At 44.4% G+C, this 20,770-nt stretch overlaps 1 protein-coding gene across 1 annotated transcript in view; it reads left to right on the top strand.

The window, feature by feature from the left end:
• ZC3H13 (zinc finger CCCH-type containing 13) overlaps positions 1 to 20,325 on the top strand; it is a gene marked incomplete at its 3' end in the record, with an annotated part of 101,282 nt that extends 80,957 nt beyond the window's left edge. Inside the window, exon 13 of the mRNA XM_079721622.1 lies at positions 20,187 to 20,325. Coding sequence (XP_079577748.1) covers positions 20,187 to 20,325 — 139 coding nt within the window. The remainder of the gene's footprint in view (positions 1 to 20,186) is intronic.
• Positions 20,326 to 20,770: the final 445 nt, after the last annotated feature.

Here is a 20,770-nt window from a genome sequence, read left to right as displayed (position 1 = left end):
AACAATGAGTTTATAAAATGTAAGTTTAAATAATGAACTCTCTGAAATCTAACTGCATACATACTTTAAGCTGTAAGTAACTTAGGCTGGTTAAAGACTTATTCAGTTGGAAACAATTTTTAAAAATTGAAAATTGAGACCTAAAAACAACTGCACTGAATCAAAAAGATTTCAACCTAATCTTAAGCACAAGCGGGCTGAAATTATATTTTTATCTGAATGAAAATCCCAAATGCCAGAGGCTTTATGGATAACACTGAAATGTAATATTATTGTTTCATAACTCAGATATTATTGTCCTAATCATGATGCACTTTGTCTTAGATGCACACCCTATCTAGTACTTAGTGTTATGGTATAGTAAAATAGATCAGAGAAGTGAAAGTTAAATAACACTGGTGTCCAGTGTTATTCTTTCTCACATTCCTATTATTATAGGCATTTTACATAATTCTTGGGATTCAGTTGACAGTGTTGAACTGAACCTTGCCCTGTGTGTCCCAGAAATGGCTTACTGCAAAGAACCACCCTTCCCCACAGACTTAGAACGGACTCATGGATGACCCCTTTGTTTATCTATGACAAGGCTAGAGTGACTAGCCTTACCATGGGTTGAGTGACTGCTATGTGCCAGGCCCTTTCCCATTCTGTTCACTGAATTCTTATCAACCTCCAAGAAAGATGTCATCAACCTCAGTTTTCTCATGAAGAAAGGGGGGTTCAAAACAATTACGTGATTGCCCAAGTTTCAACCCTATGCCATGCAGACTTCATGCATGAAATATGCCACCATCAAAGCAAAACCAGTGTTGAAAAGAGGAATCCACATGTTAAAAGGATTCATTTTTGTGAAACTGCCATTCAAATTCTGAAGCTCGTCTTGTCTTTCCTCTCTTGCCCCCCAAACCTCCGTTTTTCCTCACTCACCCTCTACAGTTCTCTTCTTTACTCCAAACTTCCAGCTGCCTCCCTTTTTCCACGCTTGCAGAATTATACCCTCAACTGTTTATCAGCTAATCCTCCATAAGGTATTAGCTGACGATAGATTGATCCTTTGAGAGTCATGAAGTCATTGACCCAAATATTTACTTAGTGCCCGTTATGTACCAAGCAGTATTCAGTGTGCTGAGAATAAAATGTTGAAGGAGAAAGACAAATTCCCTGTCCATGAAAGCTTATAATCTAGTAGTGTCAACTGACAATGAACAAGTCAATCAAATCATCATAAAATACATTTTTACCATAATAAGTACTATGATGAAAAGTGAACCTGGGTAAAGAGCAGGGGTGCCATTTTAAAGTAGTAACCTCTCTGAGGAATAGAGGCTTGAATACGAGATAAGGTTATTTTGGCAAAAACATTTCATGGGTGGTGGTGTGTACTTCCAAGAGGAGGCATGTGCTATCTGCTTATCTCTTTTTGTGATGGTACCATCTATTGACTATTATTGTCTACATCCATTACTTCATTATATGTTGCAAATATAATGATTTAAAAAAAATTAAAAAAATAAACACATGCATATATATTCAATTAATTTACAAAAAATGAGCCAAGATTATACAGTGGGGAAAGGATAATAGATTAAAAGACTTGAATGTGAAACCTGAAACCATAAAACTCATAGAAAAAAACCCAGGGGGTAAGCTTATTGACATGAGTCTTAGTAATGACCTTTTGGATTTGACATCAAAAGCAAAGGCAACAAAAGCAAAAATAAACAAGTGGGTCTACATCAAACTAAAAAGCTCTGCACAGCAAAGGAAACCATCAACAAAATGAAAATGCAACCCATCAACTGGGAGAAAATATGTAAATCATATATCTGATAAGGGGTTAAAATCCAAAAAATATAAAGAAATCGTATAAATCAAGAGAAAAAACCTAAATAATCAGATTAAAAAATGGGCAGAGGATCTGAATAGACATTTTTTCCAAAGAAGATATGCAAATGGCCAACAGATACATGAAAAGATGCTCAACATTAATCACCAGGAAAATGCAAATTGAAATCATAATGAGATATCATGTCACACCTATTAGAATGGCTATTATCAGAAAAACCAGAAATAACAGGTGTTGGCTAGGATTTAGAGAAAAGAAAACCCTCTGGCACTGCTGGTGGGAATGTAAGTTGGTACAGCCACAAAATATTAGAAGTATAAATACCATATGACCCAGCCATTCCACTTCTGGGTATTTAACTGGAGGAAATGAAATCACAATCTTGAAAAGATATCGGCCCCCCATGTTCACTGCAGCAGTATTTATAAGAGCCAAGACATGGAAACAACCAAAGTGTCCATCAGTGGATAAATGGCCAAAGAAACTGTGATATATGTAACACAACTGAGTAGTAGTCAATCATAAAAGAAGGAAGCCCCATCATTTGCAAAAACATGGATGAACACTAAGGGCATTATGCTAAGTGAATGAGGTCAGACAGAGACAAATACTCTATAATCTCACTTATATGTGGAATCTTTAAAAAAAAAAACTCATTAAAACAAAGAAAAAACTCATAGATACAGAGAACAGATTTCTGGTTGCCAGAGGCAGGGAGTAGGTAGGGGTAGGCAAAATGGGTGAAAGTGGTTGAAAGGCACAAACTTTCAGTTATAAGATAAATATAAGTTCCGAGGATCTAATGTACAGCATAATGACCACAGTTAATGATACTGTAGTGTATATTTGAAAGTTGCTAAGAGAGTAGATCTTAAAAGTTCTTGGGCTTCCCTGGTGGTGCAGTGGTTAAGAATCCACTTGCCAATGCAGGGGACATGGGTTTGAGCCCTGGTCCAGGAAGATCCCACGTGCCGTGGAGCAACTAAGCCCTTGCGCCGCAACTACTGAGGCTGTGCCCTAGAGCCCATGCCCTAGAGCCCAAGCCCATGAGCCACAACTACTGAGCCTGTGTGCCACAACTACTGAAGCCCACGGGCCTAGAGCCCGTGCTCTGCAATGAGAGAAGCCACCGCAATGAGAAGCCTGCGCAAAGAGTAGCCCCCACTCGCCACAACTAGAGAAGGTCGCACACAGCAACGAAGACCCAAAGCAGCCCAAAGTAAATAATTTATTTTTTTAAAAAAAGTTCTCATCACACACACAAAATTGTAACTATGTGTGGTGTTGAATGTTAACTTACTGTAGTAGTAATTTCACAATATATATTATATATCAAATCATTATGTTGTACACCTGAAACTGATACAGTTATATGCCCATTATATCTCAATAAAAAATTCTGCTTCCCAACATCAGCATAACTACTCACATCAACATAACTAGTCATTTACTCCCCACCCCCAGTAGCTCATGTAATAACTTCAGAATACTGATACAAACACTACTACCAATAACATGATTACTAAAATAGGTTTGCAATTTTTTTTTCAGTTTTCACCCTTTTATTTTTAACCTATCTGAATCTTTGTTTTAAATGAAATTCGTTAATACAGCATAATTTTTTATTTTGCTTTGTTAGTCAATCTGAAGATCTTTTTATTTTTATTTATTTTTAAAATATTTATTTATTTTGGCTGTGCTGGGTCTTAGTTGTGGCACGTGGGACCTTCCTTGTGGCATGTTTAGCTGCAGCATGTGGACTTCTTAGTTGCAGCATGCGTGTGGGATCTAGTTCCTTGACCAGGGATCGAACCTGGGCCCCCTGGATCGGGAACATGGAGTCTCACCCACTGGACCACCAGGGAAGTCCAGGTCTTTTTATTTTTATAGGTAAATTAAGCTCATTCACTTTTATTGGTATGATTGAAATATTTTGCCTCATAGTCTTTGGTTATGCGACCTCCTGTCTTATTCTCTCTGATGTATCTTTGTGTTTAGGAAGGTTTGTATTTTTTGTCCTTTAAACGAATGCTTCCTTTTAATATAATACCCTTATTCCACTTTTTTGGACACCATCTATTTTTTACTTTGCCCAATCTTGACAGTAGCAAAGTAACCTCTTCTTTCTCCTCCTTTCCCTGTCATCCAGCATTTAATCTGAATATTATTTTTACTCACAGTAAATATTATAAAGCTGTCAATTAGCTTTTCTAGCTTCCATATACTCTCCATCTTCTCTCTTTATATTTTGACGGTTGAGCTACATACACCTTGTCAAATCATAGTTCTTACTACCCTATCTCCCATATTTCTGTCATTTAATATTAGTTCTATATGTAAATATTTAATATTCACCATCAGTCCTTATGCCTATGTCTCACCCATCCTCTTGGTTGGTTCAAGCTTGTTCTCAAAAAGATTCCTTATGGGAATGATAGTCCCTAAATTCTAATATGTTCATAACAATGTGTCTGTGGATGTTATACTTGAAGGCCAGTTTGTCTCAATATACAGTCCTTGGCTTACATTTTCTTTCCTTGGCTGTTTTAAATTCCCTACCCCTTACCTTCTGGTATAAAACATTGTAGTTCAAAACTCTTGATATTAGTGTTATGTGTTGGCCTTTAAAAGTGACTTGATTGCCAGTCTCTGGTCAGTGTATAATTCTGAAAGTAACACTCTGTCTTGGCGAGCTTGAGAGATGGGTTACATCCTCCTTCCTCTGAATTACAGCTGTGGGACCTCAGCTAAGTTATTTAAACTTTACATGCCTCAGCTGCAAAGTGGGGATAGACATGGCAGGAAGATTATTCTGAGGACTGGATTAGGTCATGTCTGTAAAGGACCCCAGTCTTTCCAGGAAGCCAGCTGTACCAACAGGTTCCTTTTGAATAGCACTTCTTTTTCGGTAGAGTTTAAAAACTTAAGACTGAAGCTTTTGGAGCCACCAACAAACGACAGTCAATAGTGACTCACATTTCAGTAACTTTGTACAATGCTTTTGTGACTGGCAGCTTAAAGAGCAATTAGTTTAAAAAAAAAAAAGAGCAATTAGTTTAGTATTGAAGAAAAATGGCATTATCTTCCTGTTTGTTATAGTCCTTGTTTTTTAATAGGATTTTGTTTGTTTGTTTTTGGCCTTGCTGCTTTCAACTCTTGCCTTTCTCCACAGTCAGAAAAGACATCTCAATTAGTGCAGTCCCTTGAGTTCTTTAAATAATACTGATCAGATGATCAATATTTAACCAGCTTTATCAGTTCTCTGGACAAACCCATTAACTAATGAAAACATCTGTTAGCATGAAGGGTGGTCCAACAGTCAGAAGAAATTTGTTTGCTAGATTCTCTCTCTCCCCCAGGATTTCTTACCAGGTATCTAAATTTCCAATCAAAAAAGCACTCTGCTGGATGTTCCCTAAGGATGCATTTCTATCATTCAAAACAAGAATCATCTCAAAATGTGTTTCTGGTGAGCAGGGTTTATTTTGCTGGGCTGACACACAATGACAAGCATCTGGGAACTGATAGCGTCACTGATCCCCTGACGTAGGGCTTCTACATCTAACAGTCTGATGAACAGTTTTGGCCTTTGAGGCCAAAGCTGGAAAAGAGGAAAGGAAAGTCCCTAATCCTGGATGGATGCGACAGCCCCTCCCTGTTTTTTTTTCTTGCTCTAGATGACCTTTTTAAAAGTTCTCACTGGGACTTCCCTGGCAACCCACTGGTTAAGACTCCATGCTTTCACTGCTGTGGGCCTGGAGTTATATCCCTGGTTGGGGAACTAAGATCTCACATGCTGCACGGCAAAAAAAAAAAAAAAAAAAGAAGAAGTTCTCACTGGAGCTATCATCTTTCGAACAAGCGGGGCACTGATTGGGCACAGGGGGTGCAGATATACTCTGCCAATTGCTTTTTTCATGCAGGAATAAACCGACACCTGCCCTGTCCATTTGTGAGCCCAGCATACACGCGGACGGACTTGGTTTTGCTGAACGCAACCTTTGCCTCCCCTTTAATTATCCAAGGAGCACCACTGGGTTCACTGCTGCTCCTTCAAACACCCTTGCCCTGTGTTTTATATGCACACCTGAGGCTTAAAGAGATGCTCTGTGTGGGGTTCCTTTGCTTGTCAAATGAAGCTTCTGACATTCAGCGACGCCAGCAAAGGATCTCTTTGTCTTGAGTGGGATGAATCCTGAGGACACGACTGCCAGGGTAACTCTTTTCACACAGTTCTAAAGTCATTTGCTGCCTGAAACTCTCCACGGTTCTACACAGCTGTCAGGACAAACTCACTTTGTGATGTAACGTCCTAGGCCCTCACGCTCTGCCCCCAGCCCGCCACCCCCACCCCAGTGTCCTCCACACGCCTTTCCCTCTGGTCCTTCCTCTGCTCATCCTTCAAATGCTACACGGGGCCCCTTTCACAGCCCTGCGGTGGTTTCCCACATGCCACCCTTCTGCCTGACGTCACTTCCCCGTTACTTTAAATAATGCTTATTTTTCAAAATGCGCCACATCCAAGAAGTCTCCTGGGATCACTACCTCAGACCACATTTTTAGATGGCAATTTTTTGTGCTGTTGGAGCACCTGTGACATTTTGGACATGTTTGGCTCAAATGCGTGAGGATGAGCAATGAAGCGTGGAGGACCCATGAGCTGGGTAAAGATACACATTTGTGATCAGCTAGAAGAGGGATCCTGGTAGTGTGCAAGCAGCTCACAACAGCTGCTGCACCAACCCCGGGAGAGTGCAGAGATGAAGGGGAGAAGAACGGTGTGCCTGGGGAGCTTGAGGGGAATGGACACTGCATTCCAGGCTCACTTTGGCTTTGGAAGATTCCAGGCAAGTTAGGCCAGGCTGAAAGGGATCTATGTGCTGGACTAAAAGCAGGAATTGCTCCAGGTAGATGTGCCAGGGGAAGAGGCAGGCAGCTCTGTGCATTCAACAAGGAAGGTTCAGGCACAGCTGGATCCAGAAACTCAAGCAATGACATGAGGGTTTTCTCTTCTCTTCCATTCTCTCTCCAGCTCCCCCATCCCTACACCTGCCACTGAGGTCGTGCTTGTCTCTGCTAGTCTTTGCTCTGCCTACAGGCTCTCTGCAGTTGCAGGAGAGATGTTTCCAGAAGCCCCAGGCTCATTCTTAACTTAGCCATCATGCCTCTCCTCTGAGGTCCACAAATCAAATGCAAGGAAAATTTTCCTTGGCTGGCCAAAAGCAGGAGGAAACTGTTTGACTTCAGGGATCTACCCAGCACCCTTGGTTCTTATCTGATTCTATTTAGGACTCATTCATTCAAAAACCCATTTCTTGAACATGTACTCTGCGCCAGGCATGGGATACAGTGGTAATTGGGGAGAGCAGAGGGAAGAAGTTGAGTGATCTCAGGATGGAGTGGGGAGGAAGAAATTCACTGTTCCTATTTTGGTGATACTCACAGGCTGATGCTCTGAATGATGTTGATTCTAAGTAGCCATGACAAAGTATGTTGGGGAGCATGTGATCCACCAACGTCTCCTTGTCAAGTCCCACTGCACCCCTCCAAAAAAAGACCAGAAACAAAAATTTTTTAAATTGACATTTTCCCCAATAGCTAAAGAAACAGAGACTAGACCTGAGAACCAAAGGCACAGTGAGTATGAACCACTGTCTCGTGCCCAGTGAGGAAAGTGCTCCTGAGCCAGCATCCCAAAGAGAGGCCAGATATGCTGCTCACCCGAGGAACCGTTCCCTGGCTGGGCAGGGGCAGGCCTCCAGGGCTTTATTTCCCTGAGGACTTGAGGGACCTTCTGGGGAAGACCTTTGATTTAAAAATAATTTGAGATTCAAAAGAAGTTGCAAAAAAAAAAAAAAAGCATCGAGAGTTCCTGTGTACCCTTCCCCCAGCTTTTCCCCAATGATAACATCTTACACAACCATAGTACATTTCCACAACTAGGAAACTGCCATTGGTACAATACTATTAATTAAACTGTAGGTCTTAGATGGCTAACAGGCACATGAAAAGGTATTCAACATTGCTAATTATTAGAGAAATTCAAATCAAAACTACAATGAGGTACCATCTCACATCAGTCAGAACGGCCATCATTAAAAAGTCTACAAATAACAAACACTGGAGAGGGGTGGAGAAAAGGGAACCCTCCTACATTGTTGGTGGGAATGTAAATTGGTGCAGCCACTGTGGGAAGCAGTATGGAGTTTCCTCAGCAAACTAAATACAGAGTTGCCATATGGTTCAGCAATCCCACTCCTGGGCACATATCCAGGCAAAACTCTAATTCAAAAAGATACATGCACCCCTATGTTCATAGCAGCACTATTTACAATAGCCAAGACATGGAAACAACCTAAATGTCCATCAACAGATGAATGGATAAAGAAGATGTGTGTGTGTGTGTGTGTGTGTAATGGAACACTACCCAGCCATAAAAAAGAATGAAATAATGCCATTTGCAGCAACATGGACTTAGAGATTATCATACTAAGTGAAGTAAGTCAGAAAGACAAATATCATATGATATCACTTATATTTGGAAACATAAAACATGACACAAATGAACTTATCTGTGAAACAGAAACAGACTCACAGACATAGAAAACAAACTTGTGGCTTCCAAGGGGGAGGGGGTGTGGGGATGGGATGGATTGGGAGTTTGGGGTTAGCAGATGCAAACTATTATACACAGGATGGATAAACAACAAGGTCCTACTGTATAGCACAGGGAAATACATTCAATATCCTGTGAGAAACCGTAATGGAAAAGAATATGAAAAAATGTATATATACGTATAACTGAATCACTTTGCTGTACAGAAGAAATTAACACATTGTAAATCGACTATACTTCAATAAATTTTTAAAAAGATAAACTGTAGGTCTCATTCAGCTTTCGCCACTTTTAATATGCACACGTGTGTGTGTGTGTGCACAGCACGTGGTACTATGGAATGTTAGCACACGTATAGATCTGTATGACCGCCACCCCATCAGGACATGGAACTGTGATGAGATACTTCTGCATGTCGATGTCTTGAATGTCAATCCTGAAACAGATCCTGGCAAACAGGGAAGACTGGGCCCCCAACTCCTCTACTGTACCTCCCTCATGGCAAGGAACTTGAGACAGTATCTGGTGGTAGAGGAGGAAGGATCATTTCCAACAAACACAGGGAGGCACTGGCCTCCCTGTCCCTGTCTGGGCTCAAGGTGGTTGTAAAACAGGGGCGCAAACACCAAACGGAAGGCCACAAATCTGGGGAGTCTGGTAACTGCTGCTCCCATTCAGTAGAGGAAAGTGGTCTCATCAGCACTGGTGAGGGCAGGAAAGGTGACCCAAGGCCCATCCGGTGAGGTCACCTCACCAGCCAGCTCTGCAGCTGGAGGTCACCCCCCACCCAAACCTGGGCTCAGAAGGAGCTCTCCGGGTGCATTACCAGAGTCTGTGTCCTTTCCCGCCATTGCCCCTTAGGGAGTGGGCAAAATTACAAGGGTAAAAAACGACAATGTGAAAGTCGAGGTGTTCTCTGGAGCTTTGTGTGACACCCTGTAGGCTACTGAGAGCTTTTTCCCTCCTCTCTTAAAGAAGGGAAGTTAAAAGCCCTAGGGTCTTACTTTTGTAAAGGAAACACTATTTTCTCCAAAGTACTGGTAAAGTGTAATCGTTTTCCTTCACAAAAAATTGGCTGAAAACTCAAGGCCAAACTAGGGCACTGCAGAGAAATGTCTAAAGAAAAGAAAGCCCAGGAGGCCTCAGATGAGAAGTGATTTCATGGTGGGAGGGGGAGAGCTCCTGACCAAGGATCTTGGAGGAACGGGCAGTCAAGGTCACAGCTCCTCCCAGGGCCCATTCCCAAGGCGAGGCTGTGTGTGATCCTCAACAGGCTGGGCAGGCAGTTGCAATGGGGTGGCCCAGAGTAGCCCCATGGGGTCTCCTCTCCTTGTTGGCAATGATGGGGATGCTGTCTCTGTTCTCAATGGATTGTCCTCCCCTCACTCTCTGTGGAATTGCAGGTCTGCATCAGATCAGCCAAGAGCTCAGGGGCTTATCATCTGGACACACTAGGTACCAGTCTGGTGTCAGCCACAGCGCTTTTCTAGGGCCTCTGGTCTAAGGACGGAACTGCCTTGATTTTTCTCCCAGAGATTTTGGGCTCAAAATACCTCCATTTCCCAGAGCACAGTACTGGGAGATGCCTTAGATGGTTAAAACTTCAGCTCTCTGAAGGCATCACGTGTCACTGTAAATGCCATCAGTGCCATCAACCAAGGCTCTGAGGACAGGAGATAAATAGGGGAAGGAACAGACATTTAAGACCTCACTGTGTGCCAGGCACAGTGCCCGATGCAGTATCTGTTATAGCACGAAATTCTCATAAAGCTGTGTTGATGAAAAATTAATCAGTCAACCTAGGAAAGAAATGGAAAATTCTATTTGAGCCAAACTGAGGATTATAACTCGAGAACAGCCTCTTAGAAAGCTCCGAGAACAGTTCTACCCGTTAGAGGTCAAAGCATAGTTATAAGTTTTGGTGACAGGACTGTATATTAAGTGACGTGTTATTGATAGTTTATACAATCTAGCGAGTAGTAGGTCATTGTGGCTTCTTACAAGATTAAGAAGGAATGTTCTCTTTTAAGGGGCTGTCTTGATGATGGGAGAATGGTGCTCTTTATGGTTGTGCAGGTATTTCCACCGATGGGGAGGTTTGGTTGATGCACAATGCAGATGCACAGTGCGGGGAGAGAGGATGCCAAAGGGCAGAGAAGAAATTTTATGTTTAAATTTTTCTTGTCTTGCCATAAAACATGAATTTTATTTCACAGCTGCAACGTGGGCTTTTGCCTCCATTTTCTACCAAGCAAATGGAGGTGAAGGTACATGCTCAAGATCTTCCAGCTAGAAAGCAAAGGCAACAGAATTGAACCTGGGTCAGCCTGACTGCAGGTCTGCCTGCTGTCCACTGCCGGGCACAGCTCCCGGGAAGCCACTTCAGCTGATCAGATGGGAAAGGCAGCTGTCAGACACAAGGAGGGAGCAAGTCTCCCCCAGATCACTGCTTTCAATTTTCCCAACACTCCTGTATGTCTCCTCCCTGGAGGCCTTATTGGTGTGCACCCAGGCCAAGGGCAGGAAGGTGAGTGTTCAGGTCTTCTGCTCAGGCCTTGATTCTGGCCAGAGATGCGTCCTCTCAACCTCACTCTCTGCCCCCAGAGCCCCCTCCACTTCTCTCCCAGTCCTCTCCTCCAAGCGCCCAGATTTCCAGCGACCTTCAGATTTGATATATTGAATGTTTCCAAAGGATATTCCCATTGACATTGAGCATGCCACTGTGTGGAGCTCAGCAATAAAAGGGGGAAATTAACAGGCATTTAAATTCTGAAATTAATGATGAGAGGTCAGAGATTTCCGAACATCTGTTTCCAGCATTTTCAAGGGGGCCTTCAATTTGCAGGCAGCACTGAGCCACACGGTTATCAGCAGTTACTTGTGACTTCACACAGTGCCACGTCCAGGAGCTGGGAGTGGATGGTGGGACCCAGCGACTGCACTCACGTGCTTTGTGGCTCAATCCAAGCAGTGTGTCCACTGAGGTTCAGGGTCCTGGCCCTGCTTGTAGGATTCTACACACCCGTCTGAAAACCCTGAGTCTGGATTTCCCCAAGTGTCAGAGTTCTGGAAACTGAGGATTCAAAAAAGAAGTCCTTGTGCCAAGGAACGGAACGGAATGTTTCTAGGGCTGCACCATCCAATAGGACAGCAGTAGCCACACGAGGCTGTTAAGTATCTACAACATGGCCAGTCGGAACTGAGATGCACTCTGAGTGTAAAATATATACTGGATTTCAAAGACTTAGTATAAAAAAAGTAATTATCTTTTATGTTGATTATGTTGGTGAAATGATAATATTTTGGCTAAACTGGGTTAAAGAAAACATATTATTAAGTCAACTTCATGCAAACTATTATATAGAGAATGGATAAACAACAAGGTCCTACTGTATAGCACAGGGAACTATAGTCCATATCCTGTGATAAACCACAATGGAAAAGAATATGAAAAAGAATGTATATGTATATATATAATTGAATCACTTTGCTGTACAGCAGAAATTAACACAACATTGTAAATCAACTACACTTGAATGAAATAAATTTGGAAAAAAAAGTCAACTACTTTGCTTTATTCTACTTTTTTCAACAGAGGTAGGACAATTGAAAATTACATTATGGGGCTCACACACTTCTATAAGTCACCATTGCTCTAGAGTTTCTGTAGCTTGGTGTTTCTTGGGCGGTGGGGAGCTGTTGTCACCCCTAGAGGGCCTTTTAGAAACTGCAGGATCTTTGGTGTCACACTGCCTGGGGGAGGTGCTCCTGACATCTGGTGCGCTGGGCATGAGGAACGGGTGAGTCCGGTAATTACCAGAGCAGTCTGACGCAACAGAAGAGTTATTCATGACTCCACATCACTCTGAATGTCCCACCAGACATGAGATAGATGAAAAATTGGTTATAATGATCTGAGCCTAAACCAAATTCCATTTTACATATAAACACAGGTATCTGGTTTTTGCACAAACTAAGATTTCCAAGGACACAGCTGCTGTGTAAATCAAACAAAGATTGCACTGTGGGGCTTCCCTGGTGGCGCAGTGGTTGAGAGTCTGCCTGCCGATGCAGGGGACACGGGTTCGTGCCCCGGTCTGGGAAGATCCCACATGCCGCGGAGCGGCTGGGCCCGTGAGCCATGGCCGCTGGGCCTGCGCTTCCGGAGCCTGTGCTCCGCAACGGGAGAGGCCACAGCAGTGAGAGGCCTGTGTACCGCAAAAAAAAAAAAAAAAAAAAAAAAAATTTAAAAAAGAGTGCCCTTTGTTTCATCTGTAACATTACCAAACACCGTTCATCATGTGTTGGAAATTCCAAGCACCGTTGGCAATACTGCTCACGTGCTGGAGTTGCCGACATAACACGATCGTCTTCGTCATTCACTGTCACTCCACGGAGAGATGTAATTTTCTGCCTGCTTCACTCTATCTCCTAGTGCTTGAGCACTTGTAAACGGAAAGGCATTCCATTTTATTTAAACTACTTTCCCTTTGTTTCTTCTATATTACAATTAGGACTTTATATTGGTTTTAAAAAATTATGCGTGTAGGTAAATTACAACTGAAAGGGGTCTTGCATACAATTTTGTTTTAAACAGAAAATGGCATATTGCATCTGATAGAATTACAAACCATCATTCAAACCTAGTCATGCCGCTCTTGACTCAGAAGAGTCTTTGCCTCTTAAACACCTTCTCATTCTATCTATCTATCTATCTATGGCTGTGTTGGGTCTTCATTGGTGCACGCAGGCTTTCTCCAGTTACGGTGAGCGGGGGCTACTCTTCGTTGCAGTGCGCAGGCTTCTCATTGCAGTGGCTTCTCTTGTTGCGGAGCATGGGCTCCAGGCGCACGGGCTTCAGTAGTTGTGGCACATGGGCTCGGTAGTTGTGACTCGCGGGCTCTAGAGCGCAGGCTCAGTAGTTGTGGCGCACGGGCTTAGTTGCTCCGCGGCATGTGGGATCTTCCCGGACCAGAGCTCGAACCCGTGTCCCCTGCATTGGCAGGCGGATTCTTAACCACTGCGCCCCCAGGGAAGTCCCAAACAACTTCTCATTCTTTAGGTTTCAGATGCAGTGGTCCTTCCTCCAAATAGCCAAGATGTCACCTGCTCTGTGCTTCCCTGCACTCTGCTTCTCATCACCCCATCCTTCATCACACAGATGGTACTGCCTGTGCAATTATCTTCCTCCCTGGACTGTGGGCTCCAAGAGGGTAGGTTATGTCTGTTTGGTTTATTGCTCTATACCCAGTGCCTAGCTCATGGCTGAGCACACTAGTACATACTCGATATTTAGTGAGTAAATGAATTAATAAAGATCAGGGTGAGTTAGTATCTAGAGATCTATAAGGGTGAATGGGAATAAGGGCCAGCAGCAGGGTAGAAACAGATGACAACACCAAGGGAGCCCAGTGCCTTGGATGCTGGTAAAATGGAGAGCCTACAGCGCGTAGAGTAATGCACTTTGAAATCAGGTAGATTTCACTTTGAGTCCCAGTTCTGCCTTGTACTACCCTTGGTCATCTTAGGAAAGTCCATTGACTTCTCTGAAAGAGTGATAAGGGTACTTCCATCATTTGTTGGGGGACTTAACTGAGAACTGCTTGGAAAGCACTTACTGCTGTGTCTGGCAAATAGTAAGGGCTCAGTACATGTTCTTGCTATTAAAACTCTTTCATAGAGGCTGGGTGTGCCTCTAACAGAGGCCCTGGTTGCCCCAGGGTCAGTGCCCATCACCAGTAGGGAACTTCTACAATTCAAAATCAAAAAAACAAAAACAAGGACAAATGACCTGATTCTTAAATGGGCAAGGGAACTGAATAGATATTGCTCCAAAGAAGACATGCGAATGACAAACAGGTACGTGGAAAAGGTGCTCAATATCAGTAATCATTAGGGAAATGTAAATCAAAATCACAATGAGATTTCACCTCAACAAGTTAGGATGGACACACACACACATATATACATCTAACCATCATCTGAGCCTTCGGTGAGTCATAATCTTTTTGCAATATTAACAAAGATCACTGATCATAGATCACCATAACAAATATAATATACTTGAAAATTTTGAAGTTTGAAATATTGCTAGAATTACCAAATGTGACACAGAGAGAGGAAGTGAGCAAATGTTGGAAAAATGGTGCTGATAGATTTGCTCAATGCACGGTTGTCATAAACCTTCAATTTGTAACAAAAAACAAAACAAAAAAACATAATATCTGCAAAGTGAGATAAAGCAAAGCACAATAAAAACCAGGTCTGTCTGTAGAACTACCACATGACCCAGCAAGCCCATTTCTGGGTATATACCCAAAGGAATTGAAACCAGGATCTTAAAGAGATATCTACACACCCATATTCACTGCAGCACTATTCACAAGAGCCAAGACATGGAAGCAACCTCAGTGTCCACTGATGGATGAATGGATAAAGAAAATGTGGTATATACATATGAAGGAATATTATTCTGCCATAAAAAAGAAAATCGTGCCATTTGCAACAACATGGATGAACCTGGAGGATAATATGCTAAGTGACATAAATCAAACACGAAAAGGACAAATACTATTATACACGACACCACTTGTATGAGAAGTCTAAAATAGTCAAACTCAGAAAAGCAGAGAAGAATGGTGGTTGCCAATGGCTGGGGGGTGGGCGAAGCAGAGAAGTATTCAAGGGTACAAAGTTTCAGTTATGCAAGATGAATGAGTCTTAGAGATCTACTCCACCAAAAGTACCTAGAGCTAACAATCCTGTAGTGTACACTCAAAAATGTGCTAAGAGGGTAGAACTTATGTTAAGTGTTCTAATCACACACAATAATAATGATGGGGTGGGAGGAAAAGTTTGGGCATGATAGATACACTTATGGCATAGATTGTGCGATGGCTTCATGGGTATACACTTATCTCCAAACTCATCAGGTTGTATACATTAAATTTATGCAGCTTTTTGAATATCAACAATGCCTCAATAAAATGGTTTTAGGAAAAAAATAACAAAGATCAGTTGACTAAAAAGATGTTAACTTCGCGAAACTGAGCTATTTGTAATGAGGTGGATAGACCTAGAGTCTGTCATACAGAGTGAAGTAAGTCAGAAAGAGAAAGACAAATACCGTATGCTGACACATATATATGGAATTTAAGGGAAAAAATGTCATGAAGAACCTAGGGGTAAAACAGGAATAAAGACACAGACCTACTTGAGAATGGACTTGAGGATATGGGGAGGGGGAAGGGTAAGCTGTGACAAAGCGAAAGAGAGGCATGGACATATATACAGTACCAAACGTAAGGTAGATAGATAGTGGGAAGCAGCCGCATAGCACAGGGAGATCAGTTCGGTGCTTTGTGACCGCCTGGAGGGGTGGGATAGGGAGGGTGGGAGGCAGGGAGATGCAAGAGGGGAGGGATGTGGGAACAGATGTATATGTATGACTGATTCACTTTGTTATAAAGCAGAAACTAAAAAAAAAAAAAAAAAAAAAGATGTTAACTTCATCCAAAAACACCCTTACAGAAACACCCAGAATAACATTTGACAAATATCTGGGCACCCTGAGGCCCAGTCAAGTTGACACATAGAACCAACCATCACGGTTTACATAAACGTGTCCCCACTAAGCTGAGTTGAGAACTGGTACTAGGGTCTTTAATCTGAATCTCAAGGTGGAGCACAGACAATATCATTTGCTGACCACGTGGACAGTGGTTCTGGCCCTGATCAGAGGACTCATATGACTAGGTAAGAAAATGCTACCTCCTCACAGATACCCAATTTTACAAGTCTTCCTTCATCCAAAAGTCATTAATTCTTAGGTCTAACAGGAAGCCTTGAACTGTTCATGCTGAAATGTAAGCCCATTAAATTTTGTATAACCTTCGGTGGAGGAGAGAGAACAGCCTATCCTGGCCCCCCAGTATTATAACAGCATCACCGCAAGCAAAGTAGGACAAGCTTCCCTGTTCAGCCTTCCTGTTCATCCAAGATCACTACGCCTCTCTCATGGGGGAAAGTCATCCGATGGACACATTTATACAAAGAAAGGAGCTAAGATTTCCTGAAGGATAACTGTGCTACATACTATAGGTATATTATCAAATTTAATCATAACAGCCGTAAGTAGTATTCTTTACTCTGACAAGTGAAGAATTTCAGAGAAGTTACTTAATTTATAGTCAAGTGGTGCCACTTGACCATATGCTGACCCTCTATTATACAGTGGGAATGGGCCTTGGTGGGAATCCAGTTTTAGCTAGTTCTGTAGCTCCTGGTCTCTCCAGGACTCCACGCCGCCCCCCTGAATTGTGGGGCAAAATTGTCCTTGTCATCTCTGGAAACAAACAGGATTGCCTGGAAAGAGCCTTAGGACTCTCCCCGGGGGGCCTGCAATGAGCCAGCAGATACCAGAAGCTTCTCTTTCCCCAGAAGATGGACTGAGCCAAGCTCCCCCAAGGTCTCCAGATGTGGGCAGGTGACTTTCCCAAGCATGGCTGTAAATAGCTGGTAACCAGACTCAGATCATTTGCTGCCCAAACATAGACTGGACTGGAAGCTCAGGGCAAAACCATTCTCAGGCTTATTCCAATGAAAGGGAGTGTGTTAGTGGGAGGAGTATCCTCTGCTGACCACCACACCTGTGCACCTGGGTCCCAGGGTACCTCTCCCCAGGCTGTCAAGGGGCAGGGATGCACGACGGTTGGCCTTTCCACTGGTCATTCCAGTGTGTACCAGTGAGACCTCCTGGCGTACACCTGACCCTGCTGTGTGCGGCCTCTTCACCTCGCCGTCCCTCACTTTTTGATGGCACTTTACAGTTTATTTTCACATCCATTTCTTGCTTCCTCTGCTAAATCAGGAGTTGGCAAGCTACCGCCAGTGGGCAGAATCCTGCTCACTGCCTATTTTTGCTACTGGAATACACCCAACCCCATTCTCTCATGTTTTGTCTACGGCTGCTTTCCCCAAAATGGCACAGCTGAGCAGTTGCTGCAGAGACCATTATGGTCTGCAAAGCTTAGACTATTTACTATGAGGCCTTTTTACAGAAAAGGTTTTGCCAGCCCTGCTTTAAACAATCCCAGGAAGCAAATGCAATTATTATCATTATTTCCAAGTGACAGGTGGCAAAAAAAACCTGGGATGAAACCAAGTGGCTCAGAAATGTTTTCTTAAGGACACAGAACTGGTTGGCAGAGCTGAACCGAAAGCCAAATGCCTTTCCCCCACGTAAGGATTCACTTTGAAGCCAGTCGGACATGGGCGAGGCTGGGCACCAGAGGGCGGTCCTTTGAGAAGGCCTTTCCGGCCAAGTGACATTGACTTGGAGAAAAAAAGAGAGGCAGGTTTGTTCTCTAAAACATGTCGGACAATCAACACTTAGCCTGTGGATGTTGAGAACCAGCCCTGAGCTAGAGGCTGCAGGGACTGAAATACCAGCCAAAAGGGTCTGGAATATTCAGAGTTGATATATCTTTTTTTAAAAATTATTATTATTATTATTATTTTTTTTTTTTTTTTTTTGCGGTACGCGGGCTTCTCACTGCTGTGGCCTCTCCCGTTGCGGAGCACAGGCTCCGGACGCGCAGGCTCGGCGGCCACAGCTCACCGGCCCAGCCGCTCCGCGGCATGTGGGATCTTCCCGGACCAGGGCACGAACCCGCGTCCCCTGTATGGGCAGGCGGACTCTCAACCACTGCGCCACCAGGGAAGCCCTTAATTATTTTTTTTTGGCTGCGCTGCACGGCTGGCAGGACCTTAGTTCCCTAACCAGGGATTGAACCCGGGCCCCCGGCAGTGAAAGCACAGAGTCCTTACCACTGGACCACCGGGGAATTCCCCAGAGTTGATATTTCATTAACTTTTTATCTTCCAATTAAAAAAGCAAACAAAACCCTTACAAACCATAGGTATGCGAGAAATAAATGTGAAAAAGATACACGTGAGGAAGGAAGCCATAAGCTCTTCTGGTGTCACCAGGGAAGCAAACTTCCAGGAAGTGGTTTTTCTTATGTAAGATTGTCTCCTCCCTCCCACTCCGCCCCTCACCACACACGCCATTTAAGTGACAGTCAGGGTCAGAGTCATCACCTCCCCATGCTGTCCAGGACCAGAGATGCTTCTCCTGGGCTCTTCTCATGATGATTCATGTCTATAACAGAGACTTGGAGGCTTCTGTTTCTGGTAAGAACCAATCATTTCCTAACGGTATTTAGTAGCAGCCAGATGCCATCTCCTTGTGGCTTTAACCCAGGACAGTGTCACTCTCCCCCATCACCCGGGGGTGCTTAGAATGGTCTGGGAATGAGGAAGCAGCCCTCACTCCTGAGGCAAACGTTTAAAGCAAGAACGCCTTGGATGAGTGAAAAAAAAAAGGAAGGCAAGGCCTAGGCTAGAGGGTGAGGCCAACCAGGGAGAGAGAAGGGAGGAGGTGGTTGGCAGGAGTCAACCCTCCTGGGCCAGGTGAGTGGTTGCATCTGTAAATGGCACCTCCTGGATTGTGCAGTGCACAGCCTGTGCAACCATACACGGCAGCTCTGAGAAGCACCAACTTGGCTCAAAAATTTCCAGAAATAGATTTGGGAAATATAAGGTTGAGTCAAGCTTGGGTGGGTCGGGGGTGGCCGTGCAGAGAGAGAGAATACACACATGCATGCATACACATATACATGGATCTTTTGTTAAATAAGTATGAAAGAAACAGAATAAAAATAAAATAAAATGAGCACCTCCAGGCTCTCTGTGCTGAGCTGCATGATTAATCATGAAGGCCTTGCCTGGGAGACAGCAAAATAAGACATTTTAAGAAGTCATTTTGCATGAGCAGGTCAAAGGTGAGGATCCAGAAGAAGGCCAATTTGAGAGCCAGGTTTCTCCCTGGCACCTGTGGTTCCTCTTCTCTCAACCAGAGCCTGGAGACAGACCCGTGTTTCCCCAGCCAGCCCCAGCTGTAGCCGAGTTCATGCGGACGTTAAGGAGATGAAACACTGGCTTGCTTGAAGGTATGAGGGTAGTGGTTCTCAAACTTTCATGTGCTCAGAATGCCCTGGAAAGCCTGGGAACACACCAAAGATGGGCCCCAACCTCCGAGTTTCACACTCAGTAGTTCTGGTGGGGTTGTGGGGGGAGGGGAAGAATTTGCATTTCTACTATATTCCCAGGTCAGGCTGATGCTCCAGGGACCACACTTCGGGAACCACTGGATGACAGACTAGTCAGTTTCACAGCATAGACTTGGGAGCCAGACTGCCTGTGTGCGAGTCCTGGCCCCTCGCCTATCACCACCTGTGACCTGGAGCAAGGTACTCAAACTGTCTGCGTCTATTTCATCAGCTAAAAAAACGGTGTTTTGACAGGGATTATTTAAATAATACACACAGATCCCAACCCATAGAATACAGTAAGCGAGCCATTGTCTCTCTCCGCCTCATTTGAAAAGGGAGAAGGAAGAAAACGAGGCGGTACGTTAGGGAGGGGGCCGGAGGGCAGACAGGCAGGGCCAGGGGGTGGCCAGGGACCCTTAGCTTTGCCTGCATGGTGGCTTGGGCTGTCCCAGCCATCCTCCACCTCCTGCTTGCAAACTGCCCACTGACAGCTATGTTGCTACCTTCTCATCGCCAGGGGAACGGGAAGAAGGGGGAGTGGCCCGCATCATGATACATTGACCGCAAGGCACTGCCACACCTGCCATGTCATGTGGTCTTCTCCACCTAGGCCTTCTCAGATGCAGAAACCTGAGGCTCAGAAAGGTCAGGTGACCGCCCAGCAACAGGAAGCCAAGGCACCCGCTGGCTCCAAAGCAGCGGCCCCCATCAGGGGACCTTACAGCACGACTGGCCAACACTTCAGCTAGATCTCCCCTTCTCTTTCTCTCTTCTTCCAGAGCCAAGAGTCAGGGTCAGTGTTCAAGGGCTCTTCCTGGGAACGGAGCCTGGCAGGAGGACGGCTGAGGGTGACCCTCCATGAGGGAAGGTGCTGGTACTTCCCAAGCTAGCGCTTCCTCATCCCCCGAAAGAGGCAAAGGGGACAAGTACACGGTGGGCCCCTGTCCCTGAGCTTGCCCTGCCGCGGCAGGCCACGTTCACAAAGCGGTCACAGGACAGGGTGGCAGGGCTGGCCTGAGGGCACTCACTGGGGCCCAGGCAGCCATGCAGAGGTCTGTCCCTGGCGTTTGGAGAGGGGTAGGGCGGTAGCTGTGAGGCCAGGGAGGCCCGAGTGTTTCAGGCTTGGGGTTCCACTGCCCTGGACCACGCTCAGGCTGGGGAGCACTGCCCCATACCATTAAGCGGTGTGTGTGG

The sequence above is a fragment of the Hyperoodon ampullatus genome, assembly GCF_949752795.1.
Source record: "Hyperoodon ampullatus genome assembly, chromosome: 16".
Classification (NCBI taxonomy): Eukaryota; Metazoa; Chordata; class Mammalia; order Artiodactyla; family Ziphiidae; genus Hyperoodon; species Hyperoodon ampullatus.
This window is presented reverse-complemented; position numbering and strand designations above follow the sequence as displayed.